Source organism: Schistocerca americana, chromosome 2 (assembly GCF_021461395.2).
Source record: "Schistocerca americana isolate TAMUIC-IGC-003095 chromosome 2, iqSchAmer2.1, whole genome shotgun sequence".
Taxonomy (NCBI): Eukaryota; Metazoa; Arthropoda; class Insecta; order Orthoptera; family Acrididae; genus Schistocerca; species Schistocerca americana.
Window position 1 is genome coordinate 1,029,678,967 of NC_060120.1, and position 21,855 is coordinate 1,029,700,821.

The 21,855-nt window shown below is 43.8% G+C and overlaps 1 protein-coding gene across 1 annotated transcript in view; it reads right to left on the reverse strand.

Moving 5' to 3' along the window:
- The window catches only part of LOC124594651, a 307,403-nt gene that overhangs the window by 32,608 nt on the left and 252,940 nt on the right, over window positions 1-21,855 (reverse strand). Inside the window, exon 9 of the mRNA XM_047133021.1 lies at window positions 4,966-5,111. Coding sequence (XP_046988977.1) covers window positions 4,966-5,111 — 146 coding nt within the window. The remainder of the gene's footprint in view (window positions 1-4,965; window positions 5,112-21,855) is intronic.

Genomic DNA, 21,855 nt, shown 5'->3' on the forward strand with positions numbered 1-21,855 from the left:
TTGGAACAACACATCACCTTCCTGTTGCAAGAATGGCAAAAGGACGGGTCCAACAATACTCTTTACGTACCGAGCGCTGGTTAGCGTCCCCTCTAGAAACACGAAACGTGAAAGAGTGTTGTACCTCATCGCACCCCAGACCATAACGCATGGGGTATGGCGGGGGAGCGTGCCCTGGACGAATGCGCTCTATGAGACAGCGCTTGCTAGGTCTACGTGGTATGTGCAAACGACCTCACTTGCGTACAGGCAGAAGCTGCTTTCATCGCTGAAGACCACGGCGCGCCATCCCGTCTTCCAAGTCGCCCTCTGACGGCGCCAGTCGAGCTGTGCACATGGGTGTTGTGCGGAAGTGGGGCTAGAGGTGTGCGTGCCCTCGCAACAGCTCGTGTTGACGCGTCTTGGGTCATAAGCCCTCTTGTATGTGCTGTGGCATCTACATCTACATCTACATTTACATTTATACTCCGCAAGCCACCCAACGGTGTGTGGCGGAGGGCACTTTACGTGCCACTCTCATTACATCCCTTTCCTGTTCCATTCGCGTATGGTTCGCGGGAAGAACGACTGTCTGAAAGCCTCCGTGCGTGCTCGAATCTCTCTAATTTTACATTCGTGATCTCCTCGGGAGGCATAAGTAGGGGGAAGCAATATATTCGATACCTCATCCAGAAACGCACCCTCTCGAAACCTGGCGAGCAAGCTACACCGCGATGCAGAGCGCCTCTCTTGCAGAGTCTGCCACTTGAGTTTATTACACATCTCCGTAACGCTATCACGGTTACCAAATAACCCTGTGACGAAACGCGCCGCTCTTCTTTGGATCTTCTCTATCTCCTCCGTCAGACCGATCTGGTACGGATCCCACACTGATGAGCAATACTCAAGTATAGGTCGAACGAGTGTTTTGTAAGCCACCTCCTTTGTTGATGGACTACATTTTCTAAGCACTCTCCCAATGAATCTCAACCTGGTACCCGCCTTACCAACAATTAATTTTATATGATCATTCCACTTCAAATCGTTCCGCACGCATACTCCCAGATATTTTACAGAAGTAACTGCTACCAGTGTTTGTTCCGCTATCATATAATCATACAATAAAGGATCCTTCTTTCTATGTATTCGCAATACATTACATTTGTCTATGTTAAGGGTCAGTTGCCACTACCTGCTCCAAGTGCCAATCCGCTGCAGATCTTCCTGCATTTCGCTACAATTTTCTAATGCTGCAACTTCTCTGTATACTACAGCATCATCCGCGAAAAGCCGCATGGAACTTCCGACACTATCTACTAGGTCATTTATATATATTGTGAAAAGCAATGGTCCCATAACACTCCCCTGTGGCACGCCAGAGGTTACTTTAACGTCTGTAGACGTCTCTCCATTGATAACAACATCTGTGCGATCTACGACTGCTGCCCTTATAATACGACGCTGGCGGGCCTCTGCTCTGAGTGAACGACCAGAAACTCGTCTACGATGTGAAAATGTTGAAGTGATCACTGATGCAAAACTGATGGAGCATGTCCAACGTGTGTAGCTATTCTCCGAAAGAGCCATCACGCCACTATCTGGGTCACAATTTCACCCCTTTCAGACCAACTCGATTGCCTGTAAGAAACGCGAATGACATGGTTGCTGGTCGCCAAAACCTGTTATGCCGGAGCCAAGGCAGCGCCTGAGGGCTGGCAACCCATATTACACCACAGAGGACGGGGTTGTCTATGTCGAAGGTGTACCAAAAGCACCATGGTAAACACTGGCTACTTACATACAAGATAATGGAAACAGACATTCCAAGTACTTCTTCCTGCAGGGGGAGCTCGAGCCACGGCCCACAGGAAGTATCACTACGCCAAAACCTGATTGGCTGGAGACCGCTATTTAGGGGCTAGAACCAGCCCAGAAGTTCACTTCGCTCTGGATGCCGACCTCGTGGACTTCGACCACTGAAGATTACGCCTTCGTCTCTGAATTGGACTTTTACTAGTGTGTGTGTGTGTGTGTGTGTGTGTGTGTGTGTGTGTGTGTGTGTGTGTGTTTTACCACGAACTTTTGTGGAAAATTAGAAGTGAACTTTTGTTTGCCTCTATTAGGAGACTTTTGCTGGCACCTTTATTGTTACCTTCTTTTGTTGTTCGGTCATCAACCTTGAAAACTTACATAAATAAGAGTGGTGTTTGCGAAAAATTGCGAATTGTCAGTCACAACAGTTGCCTGCTTGCTTCACACATTTGAACCGCACTGAGACTTCTGGGTGTCAGTATTCCCCATTAAAGGGTAGACACAGATCGCGCCCTGGTTGCTACGCCACTCCGCTGTCTGTTGGCGGACGACGCTGAAACCATTATCAGTACATCTACTGTCCTGCAGGTAGCATTTGCTGTCATCGGATGAAAATCGACGTCTTTTTTAGGTGCACTATTTTCTTTTCCCGCGGTGTAGCTGTTGTGTGCTTGCAGGCTGCACGTGCGGCTGTCTTCTTTAGAAGTGAGAGCCGTATTGATTTTGCTGTTTATACGTGATAGTTGTGAGGGGTTGTACACACGGTGACCACGACTGATTTTGTTTATGCCGTTTACTGAAAATTGTCTTTTTGTTTTACGATATCATGATGATCTATTTTGTATGTCAAACTGTGCAGCAAACCATATTGAGCAAATAACGCGGGTTGTCCTGTGGATTGTTGATAGTACCTTCCTTTAGTGACCAGTAGTGGTGTTGGGAGGACGTAGATCCAGATTTAATTGAGTGCTAAGGAAAGTACCCTTCATTAAGTTAGAGTGTTGACTTCTGGTTTGTTTTCATGCGGCTCGTTGCAGAGGCTAGTTTTATTGCTACTATTTGCTTGTGACCAGGGGTCAAATTTTGTAAACTGTTATTGCTGTTGGTCCGATTCTATCTGCTAGGGCAAAGGTTTCGAGTTTTGTTTTCATTTTGCAAAAAGTATTTTGTTGTTATTGCCTTATTGTGACCGGATTTCAAAAACTGGGCTGTAAATTACGCTCTGCTTTGTTATCAGTTCACTGTTGTTAAGAATATACGACAAAAAGCACCAATACATCTGGATCTTGAGAATGTCTTTATCCTCTCACACGACTAGTTTCCGCGGCACACTACCTCCAGCCTCAGGCCCCACAATTACCTAAAGAGTATTTAATTTCCGTCGCGCAGCCTGTGGGATCCTTGTTATTAGTCGCACGTGTGTTAGTAACAAGGATCCATCAGTGAATGCGCCAAGGAAATCAAATACCCCTTTGGCAGTGATGGGGCCTGAGGGTGGAGGTAATGTGCCGCTGAAACTAGTCGTGTGAGACAATAAAGACTTTCTCAAGATACAGCTGTGTTGGTGCTTTTTGTCGTGTATGTCATCCCTCGTCCACGCAATAAGATGGGCATCCATAAATCTCAAGAATAATTTTTATATTTAGTAAATAAGATTCATAATTGAACCGACGGCCGTTTAACCTCTAGCCCTACGCTACATATTAACTCATTTTTAAAGTAAGACGTTTAAAGCTGTTTTGCAAATGGTAGACTGATTCTTTAAGGAATTTTGGGTGGATGTGTGGTTACTGATAGACATCAACACCGTACATGAATTTCATAAATTTCGCGTGTTTGTTGTAGCAGACGGAGGTGAAAAGCGATTTTATATACAGGGTGATTCAAAAAGAATATCACAACTTTAGGAATTTAAAACTCTGCAACGACAAAAGGCAGAGCTAAGCACTATCTGTCGGCGAATTAAGGGAGCTATAACGTTTCATTTAGTTGTACATTTGTTCGCTTGAGGAGCTGTTGACTAGGCGCCAGCGTCAGTTGATGCTAAGATGGCGACCGCTCAACAGAAAGCTTTTTGTGTTATTGAGTACGGCAGAAGTGAATCGACAACAGTTGTTCAGCGTGAATTTCGAACGAAGTATGGTGTTAAACCTCCTGATAGGTGGTGTATTAAACTTTGGTATAAACAGTTTACAGAGAATGGGTGTTTGTGCAAAGGGAAAAGTTCTGGACGGCCGAGAACGAGTGATGAAAATGTAGCACGCATCCAGCAAGCATTTGTTCGCAGCCCAGGAAAATCGACTCGCAGAGCTAGCAGAGAGCTGCAAATTCCACAATCAACTGTATGGAGAGTCCTACGAAAAAAGTTAGTTATGAAACCTGAACGTCAACTACCCGAGGCGATGGATCGGCCGCCAGGCAGCCCGTGACAGAGCACTTCATCACTGGCCTCCAAGAAGCCCTGATCTTACCCGATTTTTTCTTATGGGGGTATGTTAAGGATATGGTGTTTCGGCCACCTCTCCCAGCCACCATTGATGATTTGAAACGAGAAATAACAGCAGCTATCCAAACTGTTACGCCTGATATGCTACAGAGAGTGTGGAACGAGTTGGAGTATCGGGTTGATATTGCTCGTGTGTCTGGAGGGGGCCATATTGAACATCTCTGAACTTGTTTTTGAGTGAAAAAAAAAACCTTTTTAAATACTCTTTGTAATGATGTATAACAGAAGGTTATATTATGTTTCTTTCATTAAATACACATTTTTAAAGTGGTGGTATTCTTTTTGAATCACCCTGTATTTCTGGAGAGAGGAAAACTCTGTGAGGATTGTCTGCGGACAATACTTGTCACGATAACGTAGCATCTTTTGACCTCAAACGTCAGATGCCAACTAAGTTAAGCCAGACTGTATGTCATTACTGTATCCAACACCCTCTATGCAGTGTTTTAAGTATTCTACTCTTCGTGTGACTGCTTTGTCCACCATTAAGTTACGTTTTCCTGGAAGCCATCCCTTCATCTGGTGAGGGTACCCCGTAGACTTGTGTTTTCGTCTATGCTCGTTAGTATTTCTTTATTTCATACTTGAATCACTGACAGCTTGTAAAATACCAATTTGCAGTGCGGCTGGTGGCATTGCTGGGTGAGAAGAATGCGGTGGTCACTTACCTGCAGTGTGACTGTTGAGCCGGGAGACAGATACTGCAGCTGTATGCGCATGCGCGTGGTGAGCCCGGGCGTCAGGTAGAGCTCCAGTTCGCTGCTCTGCCCCACAGTCGCTGAGCCACAGGAGCTGGGCACCAGTCTGCCAGGCACTGCAAACACCACACCACAGTTGCGCTCACATCCTTGACACACACGCATACTGCTATACAGAGGCCAAGAACAAGTGCACAGGCACTATCAACAATCATGCGATCCAAAAAATAGTATTCGGGCAGAATTAGACCTTGCATGCTGCAGTTTTTTAAGCGATGTCTTAAAAAGTGAGATTTTGATCTCTCGAGTTTTGTCGGCGTGGTACATTTTATGTACAATGACGGCTGATCCTGAGTCTTCTTTAGGAACTGCGAGTTTTGCTGTTTTGTTTACCCGCTGCCTAGACTTCAAGTTTGTGAACTAATATTGGCCTTGTACCGCTGTTTATAGCTGAGCTCGATTCCCGACGCCCACTGCGTCCTTTGACACGCTTTTGTTTTTCAGAACCCCGACTGGTATTCCGTGAAACGAACAAGTATTCTCAGCGTTTCGATGCAGTGATGGATGTGATGGCCGGGGGGGGGGAATCTTAATTAACTGAGTGACGGGTATTGTCAAAAGTGAAAGCTCCGTCCTTTTTTATCAGATTTCCTGACGTCTTTATTTCGACTGACTTCTAAAGAGGCGAACACGGCAAGTGCCATAATCCAACTTCCCAGAAATTTCGCTCAGTGGAAGAGGGGTCAAAATAAACGAATACATATCGCGGCCTGTCCGTAGAGATTTGACCGCTTGTGAGAATGCGGCAGTCGTTCGTTTCAAGGTACTTCATTTGCCTTTAGCGAGTAAATAGTGCGACGGAAGCGATGGTACACTGGCTGCCGTCACTGCTTAACGCTTTTGAGCCCCGTGTTCGAAACCAGATTATTATATTTATTTTTGTTTTGCGTTCATATGACAATGTCGTTACATTACTACACGAACGTTTCTCATTCTATACTGGAAAAGGTTGCCTTATTCCTCTACTAACTGTGTGTTTTGTGAATGATTAAAAAACTAAAAGCAACAAAAAATGGAAAAATTATTTGAAATTTTTTTCGTTGAAATTCTTCTAGTGTATCTTGATTGATAATCAACCTCAAACGCCAGTTTTCGGAGAAGTGATCCTTTATGTGCAGTTTGCAGCGAAATTATTGCCAATGCGTGAAATCTTCAGCAATGTTAACGACGTTTCTCTCCCGATTGAGGTCCGTAAGTAGAAATTTCGATGTGGCAAACCTGCCTTCGCGCGATGCTCATGATGTTCGGAATTTCTGTTTCGATTGTGCCTACGATCGGCATCACCTAAGGGAATCTATTAAAGCTTGCTGAAGAATAAACATAACAATAAAATATAAAAATTACGAAGTGATATAAGATGAAATTTAAGAATATGAGAATTTTAAAAAATTGTATCCCTGAAAGTACCATTCACGCATATACTATATAAAAAAATATAAAATTTATTATGAAAGCTAGTTGTAATTTTACAGTTAATATGTATCGCCTAGCTTGATAAGAAACATTCATGTAGTAACCTGCTACAGACATGGGTAGAAAAAAGAAAAAAATGAATGAAATAAGAACAATCAGGTTTCGAACACTGGGCGAAAATTGAAACGCCGCGACGCTGGGCACTGTGTAACCAACCGGGTTGAGCTGACAGCGCACTAAATGGCATCTAAAGTACGTTGAAAACTCTGACGGTCGTTTTTTCAGACACGGTCGAGTATCCACTGAGAGAAGTTCCTGGGATCATGAAGTATTCTCCTCATAAGGGGAGACGCTCGTGATAAACGACCAAAAAATTTGAAAGAAAATATTTCTGCTCTACAAAAATGTACAGTTCACGGACATTTTCTTTTTCCGTTTGATCGCAAATTTTGTTTGAACGTGAAGCTGCACAGCTGCCACGTCCCTTTGTCATTCTAAAGTACGTTAGAATACGTGATGTATTCTTCTTTCCCTTACTTTTTTTCAGTTTTTACATATGGGTAGTAATCAGCATTGGCGGCCGAAGACTTCCGGCATAAGAAGTCAGCCTCATTCTGCCAACGGCCTTGTCAAAGAGGGCGGAGGAGCGGATAGAGGTTCAGGGCACTCTCTTGTCCTAGGGGTGGGAAATTGCCCCTAAAGGCGGAAGAATCAGCAATGATCAACGACATGAGGATGCAGAAGGCAATGGAAACCACTGCATTAAAGACACGTAACGTGTATCCACAGGACATGTGGCCTGTAATTGAAGAAGTGTCATGATGATCTCTCCATTGGCAAAAGATTCCGGAATAGTCCCCCATTCGGATCTCCGGGAGGGGACTGCCAAGGGGGAGGTTATCACGAGAAAAAGATTGAATAATCAACGAAAGGATAACGTTCTACGAGTCGGGGCGTGGAATGTCAGAAGCTTGAACGTGGTAGGAAAACTAGAAAATCTGAAAATGGAAATGCAAAGGCTCAATCTAGATATAGTAGGGGTAAGTGAAGTGAAGTGGAAGGAAGACAAGGATTTCTGGTCAGATGAGCATCGGAAAATATCAACAGGAACAGAAAATGGTATAACAGATGTAGGATTCATTATGAACAGGAAGGTAGGGCAGAGGGTGTGTTACTGTGAACAGTTCAGTGACCGGGTTGTTCTAATCAGAATCGACAGCAGACCAACACCAACAACGATAGTTCAGGTATACATACCGACGTCGCAAGCTGAAGATGAACAGATAGAGAAACTGTATGAGGATATTGAAAGGGTAATGCAGTATGTAAAGGGGGACGAAAATCTAATAGTCATGGGCGACTGGAATGCAGTTGTAGGGAAAGGAGTAGACGAAAAGGTTACAGGAGAATATGGGCTTGGGACAAGGAATGAAAGAGGAGAAAGACTAATTGAGTTCTGTAACAAGTTTCAGCTAGTAATGGCGAATACCCTGTTCAAGAATCACAAGAGGAGGAGGTATACTTGGAAAAGACCGGGAGATAAGGGAAGATTTCAGTTAGATTACATCATGGTCAGACAGAGATTCCGAAATCAGATACTGGATTGTAAGGCGTACCCAGGAGCAGATATAGACTAAGATCACAATATAGTAGTGATGAAGAGCAGGCTGAAGTTCAAGAAATTAGTCAGGAAGAATCAATACGCAAAGAAGTGGGATACGGAAGTAGTAAGGAATGGCGAGATACGTTTGAAGTTCTCTAACGCTATAGATACAGCAATAAGGAATAGCGCAGTAGGCAGCACAGTTGAAGAGGAATGGACATCTCTAAAAAGGGCCATCACAGAAGTTGGGAAGGAAAGCATAGGTACAAAGAAGGTAGCTGCGAAGAAACCATGGCTAACAGAAGAAATACTTCAGTTGATTGATGAAAGGAGGAAGTACAAACTTGTTCCGGGAAAATCAGGAATACAGAAATACAAGTCCCTGAGGAATGAAATAAATAGGAAGTGCAGGGAAGCTAAGACGAAATTGCTGCTGGAAAAATGTGAAGACATCGAAAAAGATATGATTGTCGGAAGGACAGACTCAGCATACAGGAAAGTCAAAACAACCTTTGGTGACATTAAAAGTAACGGTGGTAACATTAAGAGTGCAACGGGAATTCCACTGTTAAATGCAGAGGAGAGAGCAGATAGGTGGAAAGAATACATTGAAAGCCTCTATGAGGGTGAAGATTTGTCTCATGTGATAGAAGAAGAAACAGGAGTCGATTTAGAAGAGATAGGGGATCCAGTATTAGAATAGGAATTTAAAAGAGCTTTGGAGGACTTACGGTCAAATAAGGCAGAAGGGATAGATAACATTCCATCAGAATTTCTAAAATCACTGGGGGAAGTGGCAACAAAACGACTATTCACGTTGGTGTGTAGAATATATGAGTCTGGCGACATACCATCTGACTTTCGGAAAAGCATCATCCACACAATTCCGAAGACGGCAAGAGCTGACAAGTGCGAGAATTATCGCACAATCAGCTTAATAGCTCATGCATCGATGCTGGCTACAAGAATAATGTACAGAAGAATGGAAAAGAAAATTGAGAATGCGCTAGGTGACGATCAGTTTGGCTTTAGGAAAAGTAAAGGGACGAGAGAGGCAATTCTGACGTTACGGCTAATAATGGAAGCAAGGCTAAAGAAAAATCAAGACACTTTCATAGGATTTGTCGACCTGGAAAAAGCGTTCGACAATATAAAGTGGTGCAAGCTGTTCGAGATTCTGAAAAAAGTAGGGGTAAGCTATAGGGAGAGACGGGTCATATACAATATGTACAACAACCAAGAGGGAATAATAAGAGTGGACGATCAAGAACGAAGTGCTCGTATTAAGAAGGGTGTAAGACAAGGCTGTAGCCTTTCGCCCCTACTCTTCAGTCTGTACATCGAGGAAGCAATGATGGAAATAAAAGAAAGGTTTAGGAGTGGAATTAAAATACAAGGTGAAAGGATATCAATGATACGATTCGCTGATGACATTGCTATCCTGAGTGAAAGTGAAGAAGAATTAAATGATCTGCTGAACGGAATGAACAGTCTAATGAGTACACAGTATGGTTTGAGAGTAAATCGGAGAAAGACGAAGGTAATGAGAAGTAGTAGAAATGAGAACAGCGAGAAACTTAACATCAGGATTGATGATCACGAAGTCAATGAAGTTAAGGAATTCTGCTACCTAGGCAGTAAAATAACCATTGACGGATGGAGCAAGGAGGACTTCAAAAGCAGACTCGCTATGGCAAAAAAGGCATTTCTGGCCAAGAGAAGTCTACTAATATCAAATACCGGCCTTAATTTGAGGAAGAAATTTCTGAGGATGTACGTCTGGAGTACAGCATTGTATGGTAGTGAAACATGGACTGTGGGAAAACCGGAACAGAAGAGAATCGAAGCATTTGAGATGTGGTGCTATAGAAGAATGTTGAAAATTAGGTGGACTGGTAAGGTAACGAATGAGGAGGTTCTACGCAGAATCGGAGAGGAAAGGAATGTGTGGAAAACACTGATAAGGAGAAGAGACAGGATGATAGGACATCTGCTAAGAAATGAGGGAATGACTTCCATGGTACTAGAGGGAGCTGTAGAGGGCAAAAACTGTAGAGGAAGACAGAGATTGGAATACGTCAAGCAAATAATTGAGGACGTAGGTTGCAAGTGCTACTCTGAGATGAAGAGGTTAGCACAGGAAAGGAATTCGTGGCGGGCCGCATCAAACCAGTCAGTAGACTGATGACCAAAAAAAAAAAAAAAAAAGTGAACACAGGTGTATTCTAGAAGGCTCTGTCTACCGAAACCTAAGTACAGGCGTATCTAGAAGGTTGTGGTTTAGCTGCAAGCAAAGATCTTATGATATATATTTGTTTGCTTCTTGCTTTGGGAATTTCAAACATGTGGGTTTCACGGCTATTGCTGTGTTGTTATATCTCAGTGTACGCGTTTTCTGTAATAGAAAAGCCAAGAATAAAGAAATTTAACAGCAAACTGCGGTTTCGAGGCAATCAGTTCAAAGCAATGTCGAATGATACACATCATTTGGTTCAACAGCCAGCTAGAGAAATTGAGTGAACACCCATACAATACACTCACAAGCATTCATTGCTGTTACAGAGGCAGTTAAACCTAAACGAAGGTTCAAATGGCTCTAAGCACTATGGGACTTAACATCTGAGGTCATCAGTCCTCTAGACTTAGAACTACTTAAACCTAACTAACCTAAGGACATCACACACATCCATGGCCGAGGCAGGATTCGAACCTGCGACCGTAGCAGCAGCGCGGTTCCGGACTGAAGCACCTAGAACCGCTTGGCCACAATGGCCGACCTAAACGAAGGAATCTGGTAAATACAATTCTTCTTACAAGGGCATCCACCTGTCGCAACCTCCCCCCCCCCCCCCGCCCTCCCCCCATATTTAGCTATAAGATAGTTCATCGGATAGCCCGTCAAAAACTGAACACAGATCAAGCATGAAGAAGGTGTACTGAGCTGTGAAAAAAGAAGCAAAATAGAAATAGTGAACGGTCTAAGCTCAAGGTGTGCAACATCGAGCGAATTTGTAAAGACGTGACGTCATGGTTATGTGGTAACGGTGTTGGACTGCAAAGCGAAAGATCCATGTTCAAATCCCCTTCTTGCCCGATTTTTTTTTCACAAAATGATGTGTCTGTTCTCCTTCTGTAGTCTTGCCATTTGTCACACTATATATATTTATATACACGTCAAGTTCCATAGGATCAAATTGAGGAGCAAATCTCCAATGTCCCGAAACGTGTCAGTACGTGAAAATACAACAAAAAGTAATAACTGATAAAAATAAAATGTTTATGAACCCGATAAAAGTCAGGCCATAAGTTTAAGTAAACGCAGTCAAAATATAACATAAGAATCAGCTTAATTTTTCAAGGAACTCCTCAACAGAATAGAAGGAGTGAACCATGAGAAAACTCTTGAGTTTCGATATGAAAGCGCGTGGGTTACTGTTACGATTTTTGAATTCTTGTGGTAGCTTACTGATAAGGAATGCAACGGTATACTGCACACTTTTCTGCACAAGGGTTAAGGAAGTCCGCTCCAATAGCGGGTGTGATTTCTGCCGAGTGTTTACTGAGTGAAAGCTGCTTATTCTTGGGAATAAGTTGATATTGTTAACAAGAAACGGCAGTAAGGAATAGATATATTGAGAGGCCAATGTCAAAACAACCAGGCTAGTGAACAGGGGTCGACAAGTGGTACGAGAACCTACGCCAGTTATTGCCCGAGCGGAACGTTTCTGAGCCAAAAATATCCGTTTCGAATGGGAAGAGTTACCCCATACGACATAAGAAAATGAAAATAAGCAGACTAATTTTCGTGTCGTACGATCACTTACTTCAGACATTGTTCAAATAGTAAAAATGGCAGGATGAAGTCTTTGAACAAGATCCTGAAGGAGGGCTTTCTACGACAGTTTACTATCTATCTGAATACTTAGAAATTTGAACTGTTCAATTCTACTAATCATATGCCCATTCTGCGAAATTAAAACGTCAGGTTTTGTTGAATTGTGTGTTAGAAACTGTAAAAACTGAGTCTTTCTGTGGTTTAGCGTTAGTTCATTTTCTACAAGCCATGAACTTGTGTTATGAACTGCACTATTTGAAACCAAGACATTGTTGCACACAACATCCTTTACTACCAAACCAGTGTCATCAGCAAACAGAAATATTTTAGAGTTACCCGTAATAGTAGAGAACATAACATTTATATAAAAGGTATACATTGGTTATAGAATATGAGTCATATGTAAGACTATATTATGGTCGGAAGTTTTTATTTATTTACTCGTTCGGAATCACAGAGGCATAATTTACAATATTCTTATCACTATATACTACAAAAGAAAACAATATAATTCTACACTATATTAGATATGTTTTTGAGCCACTCTATGGCTGAGTCACTGAGTCTATGTATGTCCATGAGTTCACCACCATAGCCATATACTTTGCACACGAGTAGATGGTCCATTGTCTGTATTTCACCGCACTCACAAACAGCGCTGTCTGCCAGGCCCCACTTGTTCATCAGGTGTTTACATCTCCCATGGTCGGAAGTAAACGTGGTGAATAGCGGAAGCAGGCGAGATGTCTTATAGACCTCTCACAGAAATCAAAATAACAAATATACCGGTATGAACTACAGCGCTATTCAAAAAGAAGCAACATATTTCAAACATTTATTGCTTCCAAACTACAAAAGATAGAAACCCAATTCCAGCGTTCGTGGAAAGAGAAAGGTTTAAATTTACATACGTTCATTTCCTGCCACACTCGAAGCAGCTGGTCTCTCGTCATCGAATTCATTGCTTCGACAATGCGATGTCGCAGACGTTCAAGAGTGTCAGCCTAAGGAGGATAAAAATGCTATCTTTTACTTAAGCCCACAGATAAAAGTCACAAGGTGTGAGTTATGGAGACCTGGGAGGCCACCACCGATGAAGTTCAACTTCCCCTCCTCCTCTTCCAATCCAAAGTCCTAGGCAAATTCTCTAACCACATCTGACGTTACGTGAATGGCACCATTCCAGGACGTTGGATTGAGACAGGAGCAGCAGAAGAAGAACTTCATCGGTGGTGGCTTCCCAGGTCTCCATACTTCGCGTCTTCTAACTTTTATCTGTGCAGTTACGAAAACACCACGTTTTTAGCCCCTCCTCCCCTCCCCCCTGCGCCTGACGCTCTTGAAAGTCTGCGACATCGCATTGATGAAGCTGTAAATTATGTAACGAGAGACCATCTGCTTCGTGTATGGCAGGAAATGAGACATCGCTTTGATACTTGTCGTGTAACACATGGTGCTCACACTGAATGCGTAAAATTTTTAACTTTTCTCATTCCAGGAACTTTGAAATTGTTTTCCTATCTTTCATAGGTTGGAAGCGATAAATGTCTGTTCCTTCTTTTTGAATATCCCTGTATGATACAACATAGGCATTCAAGAGTGAAAACATCCAAAAGGGAACGCAAGATTTATAACATGTACTGTAAGTAGGCTGTTTAGTTTTTTATGTTGGTAACGCCATGTAGCGCTCTATATGAAAATCACTCACTGTGCTGTGTGCTGTCTGAGGCTGGTCGGCATTGTTGCAATATTTGCTATTGCAGTGTTGGACAGGGATGTTAACAGCGCGTAGTGTGCAGTTGGATGTGAGCCGCCAGCAGTGGTGGATGTGGGGAGAGGGATGGTGGAGTTTTGAGTGCGAATGATCTGGACGTGTGTCCATCAGAGAGAGTAAATTTGTAAGACTGGATGTCATGAACTGATATATATATATATATATATATATATATATATATATATATATATATATATATATATATATATATATAATATTATGACTTTTGAACACTATTAAGGTAAATACATTGTTTGTTCTCTATCAAAATCTTTCATTTGCTAACTATGCCTATCAGTAGTTAGTGCCTTCAGTAGTTAGAATCTTTTATTTAGCTGGCAGTATTGGCACTCGCTGTATTGCAGTGATTCGAGTAACGAAGATTTTTGTGAGGTAAGTGATTCATGAAAGATATAGGTTATTGTTAGTCAGGGCCATCTTTTGTGGGGATTATTTAAAGTCAGATTGCGTTGCGCTAAAAATATTGTTTGTCAGTTTAGTGTTGATCAGAATAAGAAAAGAGAGAAATGCCTGAGTACGTTCAGTTTTGCTCAGCTGTTTGAAAATCCAATAATGTAAGAGGTTTATCAGCATAGTAATTCATTAATTTTTCTAAGGGCGCTTCATAGTACTTGTAGGACAAATAGGAGGTACGTACGCCTCGAAATTCCTTCCTTACATCTCGCTGTTGCAAACGCACGTTACACCACGATACAGACTTGAATACAGCAAACAGGCACGTCACCGACTGGACGGACAGTTCACAATTTTGCGAGAGAAAAGAAAAAAAATGGGGCACGAGGGACATTTGAATGCGAATCACCCCCTTCGCAGTCCAGCACACTGTGACCACATAACTGCGACATCGTGGCTCTTCAAATACTCTGAAAGTGCTTCACAGTTCAGTACACCCTGTTACATGCTTGATCTGTGTTCAGGTTTTGACTGGCTATCCACTGAGCCATATTACTTTCAAACCTAAGACGGGTGCAAGGTGGGGGTACTAAGAACCAGGATTCATTTCTCTAGAGACGATCTCTCAAAATTAACTGTCGGCCTCCTAACATTGAAGACATTAAATATTTCATGTTGGGCAATGTTCATATGAAATGTGACAGGAATATGATTTTAACTCGTAAATGTTGTTGATCGCCTGCGATTAATTGAAGGGGAGAGAGCTACAGAAGCTGTTACCAGTGAGGCTAGGATAAATAAGAGAATGAACAGTATGGAGGATAAAGAAACAGGTGACCAACAGGAATATGCAGCTTCAGTGTTCTAAAACTGCATAGTGATAAGATAAGAAGTTAGTAAATCTTTTGCGATTTACCGGAAACCTGAATTTTTAACATCCAGGTATACTTTTCTCCTAGATGGCTGAAGTTAAATTCTGCAAAACTGGCATACATAATTACAATGACCTTGCCTACGTTCGTCGCCTACGATTTTCAGAAAATTCTTAAATATGATGATGATGATGTGTGTGATTATTGACCTAAATTTTTAAACATATTTCTTATACTAAAATAAATTTTCTATATTTTTCACAGATCAGCATCAAAAGAGGAAACTTGAGGCATAACACACTACCCTGAATGTTCTCTGTAGCCTGCCTGTTTTTGTTAAGTTGTGCAGTCAATGATAACAAGGAAAATATTATATCATTTAAACAATGTTCCGTTTTTTAGCATTTCAAGCATTGTTGTCACCATCACACTGTAACAGGTATTTAATTGATTTTCTCGGAAATACTTATACGATAATTGTTCGTACAAATTCTGAGCTATTTCTGCTTTATAGATCAGTAATACTGTGAAGGGGAAGGAAAAGTTAAGAAAGCCTGTTTCGGGACAGGCCTCTCTCAATGACTGTCTCACATACTTGGTGTACACGGGTTCTACAGGGAACGCTGACGTCCAGAGTCCCCCGTCGTAGAAGTGAGACGCGGACTCCGCATGCGTGGCATGGGCAAGTAAACGTTGGTGGCCGGCTTACTGTCCTGGCTTAGATTCCACATCGGCGTTATCTCGCAAAATTCGTTTGTCTACGGCCGATGATTCCTTAGTACTTCAAGTGACGGCTCCCATGCTTTGCTGAGTTAAACTGTCCTGTCTCTGTTAATTAAGTCGCTAGCAATACATATTGTGACTGTCTCTTTTAATGATGGTGTCCCAGTACGCTGAGGCGGACGAGAGAATCTCGGTCTTGTTAATGTTAATAATAAACTACCACAGATGCATTGATACACGTTTATTATGTAACAACCGGTTTCGTTCGAAAGAACATCTTCGGGTTACACCGCCAACAGTCTCCGTAATAAATCCTCGTAGTTGCGCCAAAGATGACTGGAGTCTAGTTACGTTACGTAACGTCAGAGGCAAATTCTGGAAAATGACGGCCATACAAACACACTGGCACAAGCAGAGTGACTCATCACTCGCTTTGCTTCTGCCAGGCGACCAGTGGACTGTTTACATGGTCGTCATGTTCCAGAATGTGCCTCTTACTCAATGTAAGATAAGTAGACTTCTTAAGGAATGAATTATGCATTACCCGAATGGATGTACAGACAAACAAATTATTACAGTTTCAAAAAAATTGAATGATTTATTCAACAGAAAGAGCTTCATAAATTGAGCAATTGGCCCTAATTCATGCAGTTTTTCGGCTTGGCATTGATGACAGAGTTGTTGTACGTCCTCCTGAGGGTTATCGTGCCAAACTCTGTCCAAATGGCGCATTAGATCCTCAGAATGCCGAGATCGTTGGAGAGCCCCGTGCATTATGCACCAAACGCCTTGCTGGCCAAGGGGGAATTTGGCAGTCAAGAAGAGAAGCCGTAGAAACTCTCGTCATGGGTGGGCAAGCATTGTTGTTGTTGTTGTTGTTGTGGTCTTCAGTCCTGAGACTGGTTTGATGCAGCTCTCCATGCTACTCTATCCTGTGCAACCTTCTTCATCTCTCAGTACCTACTGAAACCTACATCCTTCTGAATCTGCTTAGTGTATTCATCTCTTTGTCTCCCTCTACGATTTTTACCCTCCACGCTGCCCTTCAATACTAAATTGGTGATCCCTTGATGCCTCAGAACATGTCCTACCAACCGATCCCTTCTTCTGGTCAAGTTGTGCCACAAACTTCTCTTCTCCCCAATCCTATTCAATACTTCCTCATTAGTTATGTGGTCTACCCATCTAATCTTCAGCATTCTTCCGTAGCCCCACATTTCGAAAGCTTCTATTCTCTTCTTGTCCAAACTATTTATCGTCCATGTTTCACTTCCATACATGGCTACACTCCATACAAATACTTTCAGAAATGACTTCCTGACGCTTAAATGTATACTGGATGTTAACAAATTTCTCTTCTTCAGAAACGCTTTCCTTGCCATTGCCAGTCTACATTTTATATCCTCTCTACTTCGACCATCATCAGTTATTTTGCTCCCCAAATAGCAAAACGCCTTTACTACTTTAAGTGTCTCATTTCCTAATCTAATTCCCTCAGCATCACCCGACTTAATTCGACTACATTCCATTATCCTCGTTTTGCTTTTGTTGATGTTCATCTTATATCCTCCTTTCAAGACACTGTCCATTCCAGTCAACTGCTCTTCCAAGTCCTTTGCTGTCTCTGACAGAATTACAATGTCATCGGCGAACCCCAAAGTTTTTATTTCTTCTCCATGAATTTTAATACCTACTCCGAACTTTTATTTTGTTTCCTTTATTGCTTGCTCAATATACAGATTGAATAACATCAGGGATAGGCTACAACCCCGTCTCACTCCCTTCCCAACCACTGCTTCCCTTTCATGTCCCTCGACTCTTATAACTGGCATCTGGTTTCTGTACAAATTGTAAATAGCCTTTCGCTCCCTGTATTTTACCCCTGCCACCTTTAGAATTTGAAAGAGAGTATTCCAGCCAACATTGTCAGAAGCTTTTGTCTAAGTCTACAAATGCAAGAAACGTAGGTTTGCCTTTCCTTAATCTTTCTTCTAAGATAAGTCGTAAGGTCAGTATTGCCTCACGTGTTCCAGTGTTTCTACGGAATCCAAACTGATCTCCCCCGAGGTTGGCTTCTACTAGTTTTTCCATTCTTCTGTAAGGAATTCGTGTTCGTATTTTGCAGCTGTGACTTATTAAACTGATAGTTCGGTAATTTTGTCATCTGGCAGCACCTGCTTTCTTTGGGATTGGAATTATTATATTCTTCTTGAAGTCTGAGGGTATTTCGCATGTAGCTTGCTGAAATGTAAGTCATGAAGGGTAGCAAAACGGAGTGTAAAAAATCGTCGACATACCTAAGTGCTCTAAGAGAGCCTCGGATGTCAACCAAAGGGGTGCTGCTATGAAATGAAGTAGAACCCCAGACTACCCATCACTCCTGTCTGTCGGCCCGTGTGCCGGGCGACAGTCAAGTTGGCGTACCACTTGTGGACGTCACCACACATGTCTTGGGCCTGGAATCTCATTGACTGGAGTAGAATTGACTTTAGTAATGAGTCCCGCTTCGAACTGAGCCCCAACTAGAGTCCCACTTTGAAATGAGCCCCGATGATCAGCGAAAACGCTTATGGAGTCGTTCTGGACAGTGGTGGGACGCGCGGGATTAGCCGAGCGGTCTGAAGGCGCTGCACTCATGGACTGGGCGGCTGGTCCCGGCGGAGGTTCGAGTCCTCCCTCGGGCATGGGTGTGTGTGTTTCTCCTTAGGATAATTTAGGTTAAGTAGTGTGTAAGCTTAGGGACTGATGACCTTAGCAGTTAAGTCCCATAAGATTTCACACACATTTGAACATTTTTGACAGTGGTGAGATACCAACCTGACTGTCACCCACTATAGGGGCCGACAACATGCAATGCTGCATAGTCTGACGTGCCGTAGCATCCCGAAACAGGACCACTTTGGGTGGCATATGCTGTGCCCTTGAGAGGTTCCATGCCCTCTTTTGCATGTCGCCTCTCGTTTTCATCAATTTTATTAATGTTTTATGTCATTTCACGGTGGTAACAGACCGAATAAGGTTATTGTAATGAGAGTATTTGCAATGAGAGATCAAAATACGTTTCACTTGATTCCTATGCATGTTGGGTTACTTCCCTGGGTGGCCTGTGCGAGGCGAGCACCAGTGGATGCGGCATACTCCGTTTCCGGTTGGGGACTGTACTTCTGGGAATACTGAGAGGGTCATACATCAATGGGCTTAAGCACCTGACGGTAAGACTACCGTTGGTCGAGTTTCGCCTACTAGATGCAGAGCGAAACGACCTGTGAGACATCTGAGTGTCGCCGTAGTTTATGTGTTTACCGTTCAGGCGCGTCTGGAACGAAGACTACTCGCACCGACTGACTGCATTGTCCTCACGATTCTGAGAATACTTATGGACTGTATCCTGCTGGGCACGACTGTCTGGTGCCAGATGGCTGGTGGTCTAGGTATGTTGTTATCGTAGCCGGTCAAACGGCAAGTTCAGTGCCCTCAGCTGAATAGCAGAGGCATCACTGGTCAACTTAAACTGAATCTAGTTGACATCTTAAAGCCCTGCTCGAAATTCGAGGGAACGGTTGCTATTGACACGAATGATGTTCTGAGATAGTGTGGAGGAATTTTGAAATGCTGATTCGCTGTTTTCGAGGATAGTAGTGAGTTGAGCGATGTTGGCTTCGCTCTTGCGTTGCGCGGGCGCAGGGATTCGAGATCTGATCTCCATCGGAGTCGGACGGTCTTGCAACTTAGTCGCACTTTTTCGGCAGAACTTAGAATTGTCGGAAAGCCTTCGAGGCCAGGGGTTGACACAGAGTTGCTGCAGCACAGCAGACGTCGGTGCCTACATCATCGGGACGCTGCCTACCAACGACGTTCTGCAGATTTCAGGTCTGCTAAAGTATTTTGCGGCTTCGGCATTGTAGGACCTTATCATTTTTATACTGAATCCCTCGGCAGCACTCGTCTTCGTTTTTCTACTAGTCCACCTTGCTTGTTTCTCCATGTGATCCCATTTGAGATCTCACAACTAATCGCGATACTGAAATATAGTCGGGAGAGTAAAATTTGAGACATTAGGACCTCCAGTCATTATCGTCAATTTATTGCATCACGGAGAGTAGGAGCCCCTTGTTCTCGAGCCAACTCATAACAGTTCAGTATACCTTATCCTTTAACCTACTGTTTGTGTCGATAATCATGTGCCTTTATGTTCTGATGTATAATAAATCTTATTGCAATATTTAATCCGCATATCATTTCGTAGATACACTCCTGGAAATGGAAAAAAGAACACATTGACACCGGTGTGTCAGACCCACCATACTTGCTCCGGACACTTCGAGAGGGCTGTACAAGCAATGATCACACGCACGGCACAGCGGACACACCAGGAACCGCGGTGTTGGCCGTCGAATGGCGCTAGCTGCGCAGCATTTGTGCACCGCCGCCGTCAGTGTCAGCCAATTTGCCGTGGCATACGGAGCTCCATCGCAGTCTGTAACACTGGTAGCATGCCGCGACAGCGTGGACGTGAACCGTATGTGCAGTTGACGGACTTTGAGCGAGGGCGTATAGTGGGCATGCGGGAGGCCGGGTGGACGTACCGCCGAATTGCTCAACACGTGGGGCGTGAGGTCTCCACAGTACATCGATGTTGTCGCCTGTGGTCGGCGGAAGGTGCACGCGCCCGTCGACCAGGGACCGGACCGCAGCGACGCACGGATGCACGCCAAGACCGTAGGATCCTACGCAGTGCCGTAGGGGACCGCACCGCCACTTCCCAGCAAATTAGGGACACTGTTGCTCCTGGGGTATCGGCGAGGACCATTCGCAACCGTCTCCATGAAGCTGGGCTACGGTCCCGCACACCGTTAGGCCGTCTTCCGCTCACGCCCCAACATCGTGCAGCCCGCCTCCAGTGGTGTCGCGACAGGCGTGAATGGAGGGACGAATGGAGACGTGTCGTCTTCAGCGATGAGAGTCGCTTCTGCCTTGGTGCCAATGATGGTCGTATGCGTGTTTGGCGCCGTGCAGGTGAGCGCCACAATCAGGACTCCATACGACCGAGGCACACAGGGCCAACACCCGGCATCATGGTGTGGGGAGCGATCTCCTACACTGGCCGTACACCACTGGTGATCGTCGAGGGGACACTGAATAGTGCACGGTACATCCAAACCGTCATCGAACCCTTCGTTCTACCATTCCTAGACCGGCAAGGGAACTTGCTGTTCCAACAGGACAATGCACGTCCGCATGTATCCCGTGCCACCCAACGTGCTCTAGAAGGTGTACGTCAACTACCCTGGCCAGCAAGATCTCCGGATCTGTCCCCCATTGAGCATGTTTGGGACTGGATGAAGCGTCGTCTCACGCGGTCTGCACGTCCAGCACGAACGCTGGTCCAACTGAGGCGCCAGGTGGAAATGGCATGGCAAGCAGTTCCACAGGACTACATCCAGCATCTCTACGATCGTCTCCATGGGAGAATAGCAGCCTGCATTGCTGCGAAAGGTGGATATACACTGTACTATTGCCGACATTGTGCATGCTCTGTTGCCTGTGTCTATGTGCCTGTGGTTCCGTCAGTGTGATCATGTGATGTATCTGACCCCAGGAATGTGTCAATAAAGTTTCCCCTTCCTGGGACAATGAATTCACGGTGTTCTTATTTCAATTTCCAGGAGTGTATATGCAGAATCCCGTTTCCTCTTGTTTATTACAATAAAGTTCTTTTTTTTTTCTCTGAGTAGATTACGATTTTTATTAAATTATAGTGAGTGTGCACTCCTTATTTTACCAACTAGCAGGGTCCACCATCATTTCCTTTCGTTACCCTTGTGCGCATGATTAATTAGGTGGTAGGTAAGAAGGGGGTCGAGTGCATGTCTCCTTCTCATGCAAAATTCGTCAGTATGAAAGAAGTATAAACTCTTCTCCACCCCAGCACCTCGCACCCTTACAGCTCATTGGTATACCGACGATATTCTACGCCCCATTTTGTTGCACTTCGTGGCATCCAGGGCTTAAATTTTTCAGCAAGATAACTCACACAGCGAGAGTTTCTTCTGCGTGTCTTCGTGCTTGCCAAACCCTGCCTTGGCCAGCTAGGTTGGCGGATCTCTCCCCAATTGAGAACTTTTGGAGCGTTATGGGCAATGGCCTCCAACCACCTTGGGATTTT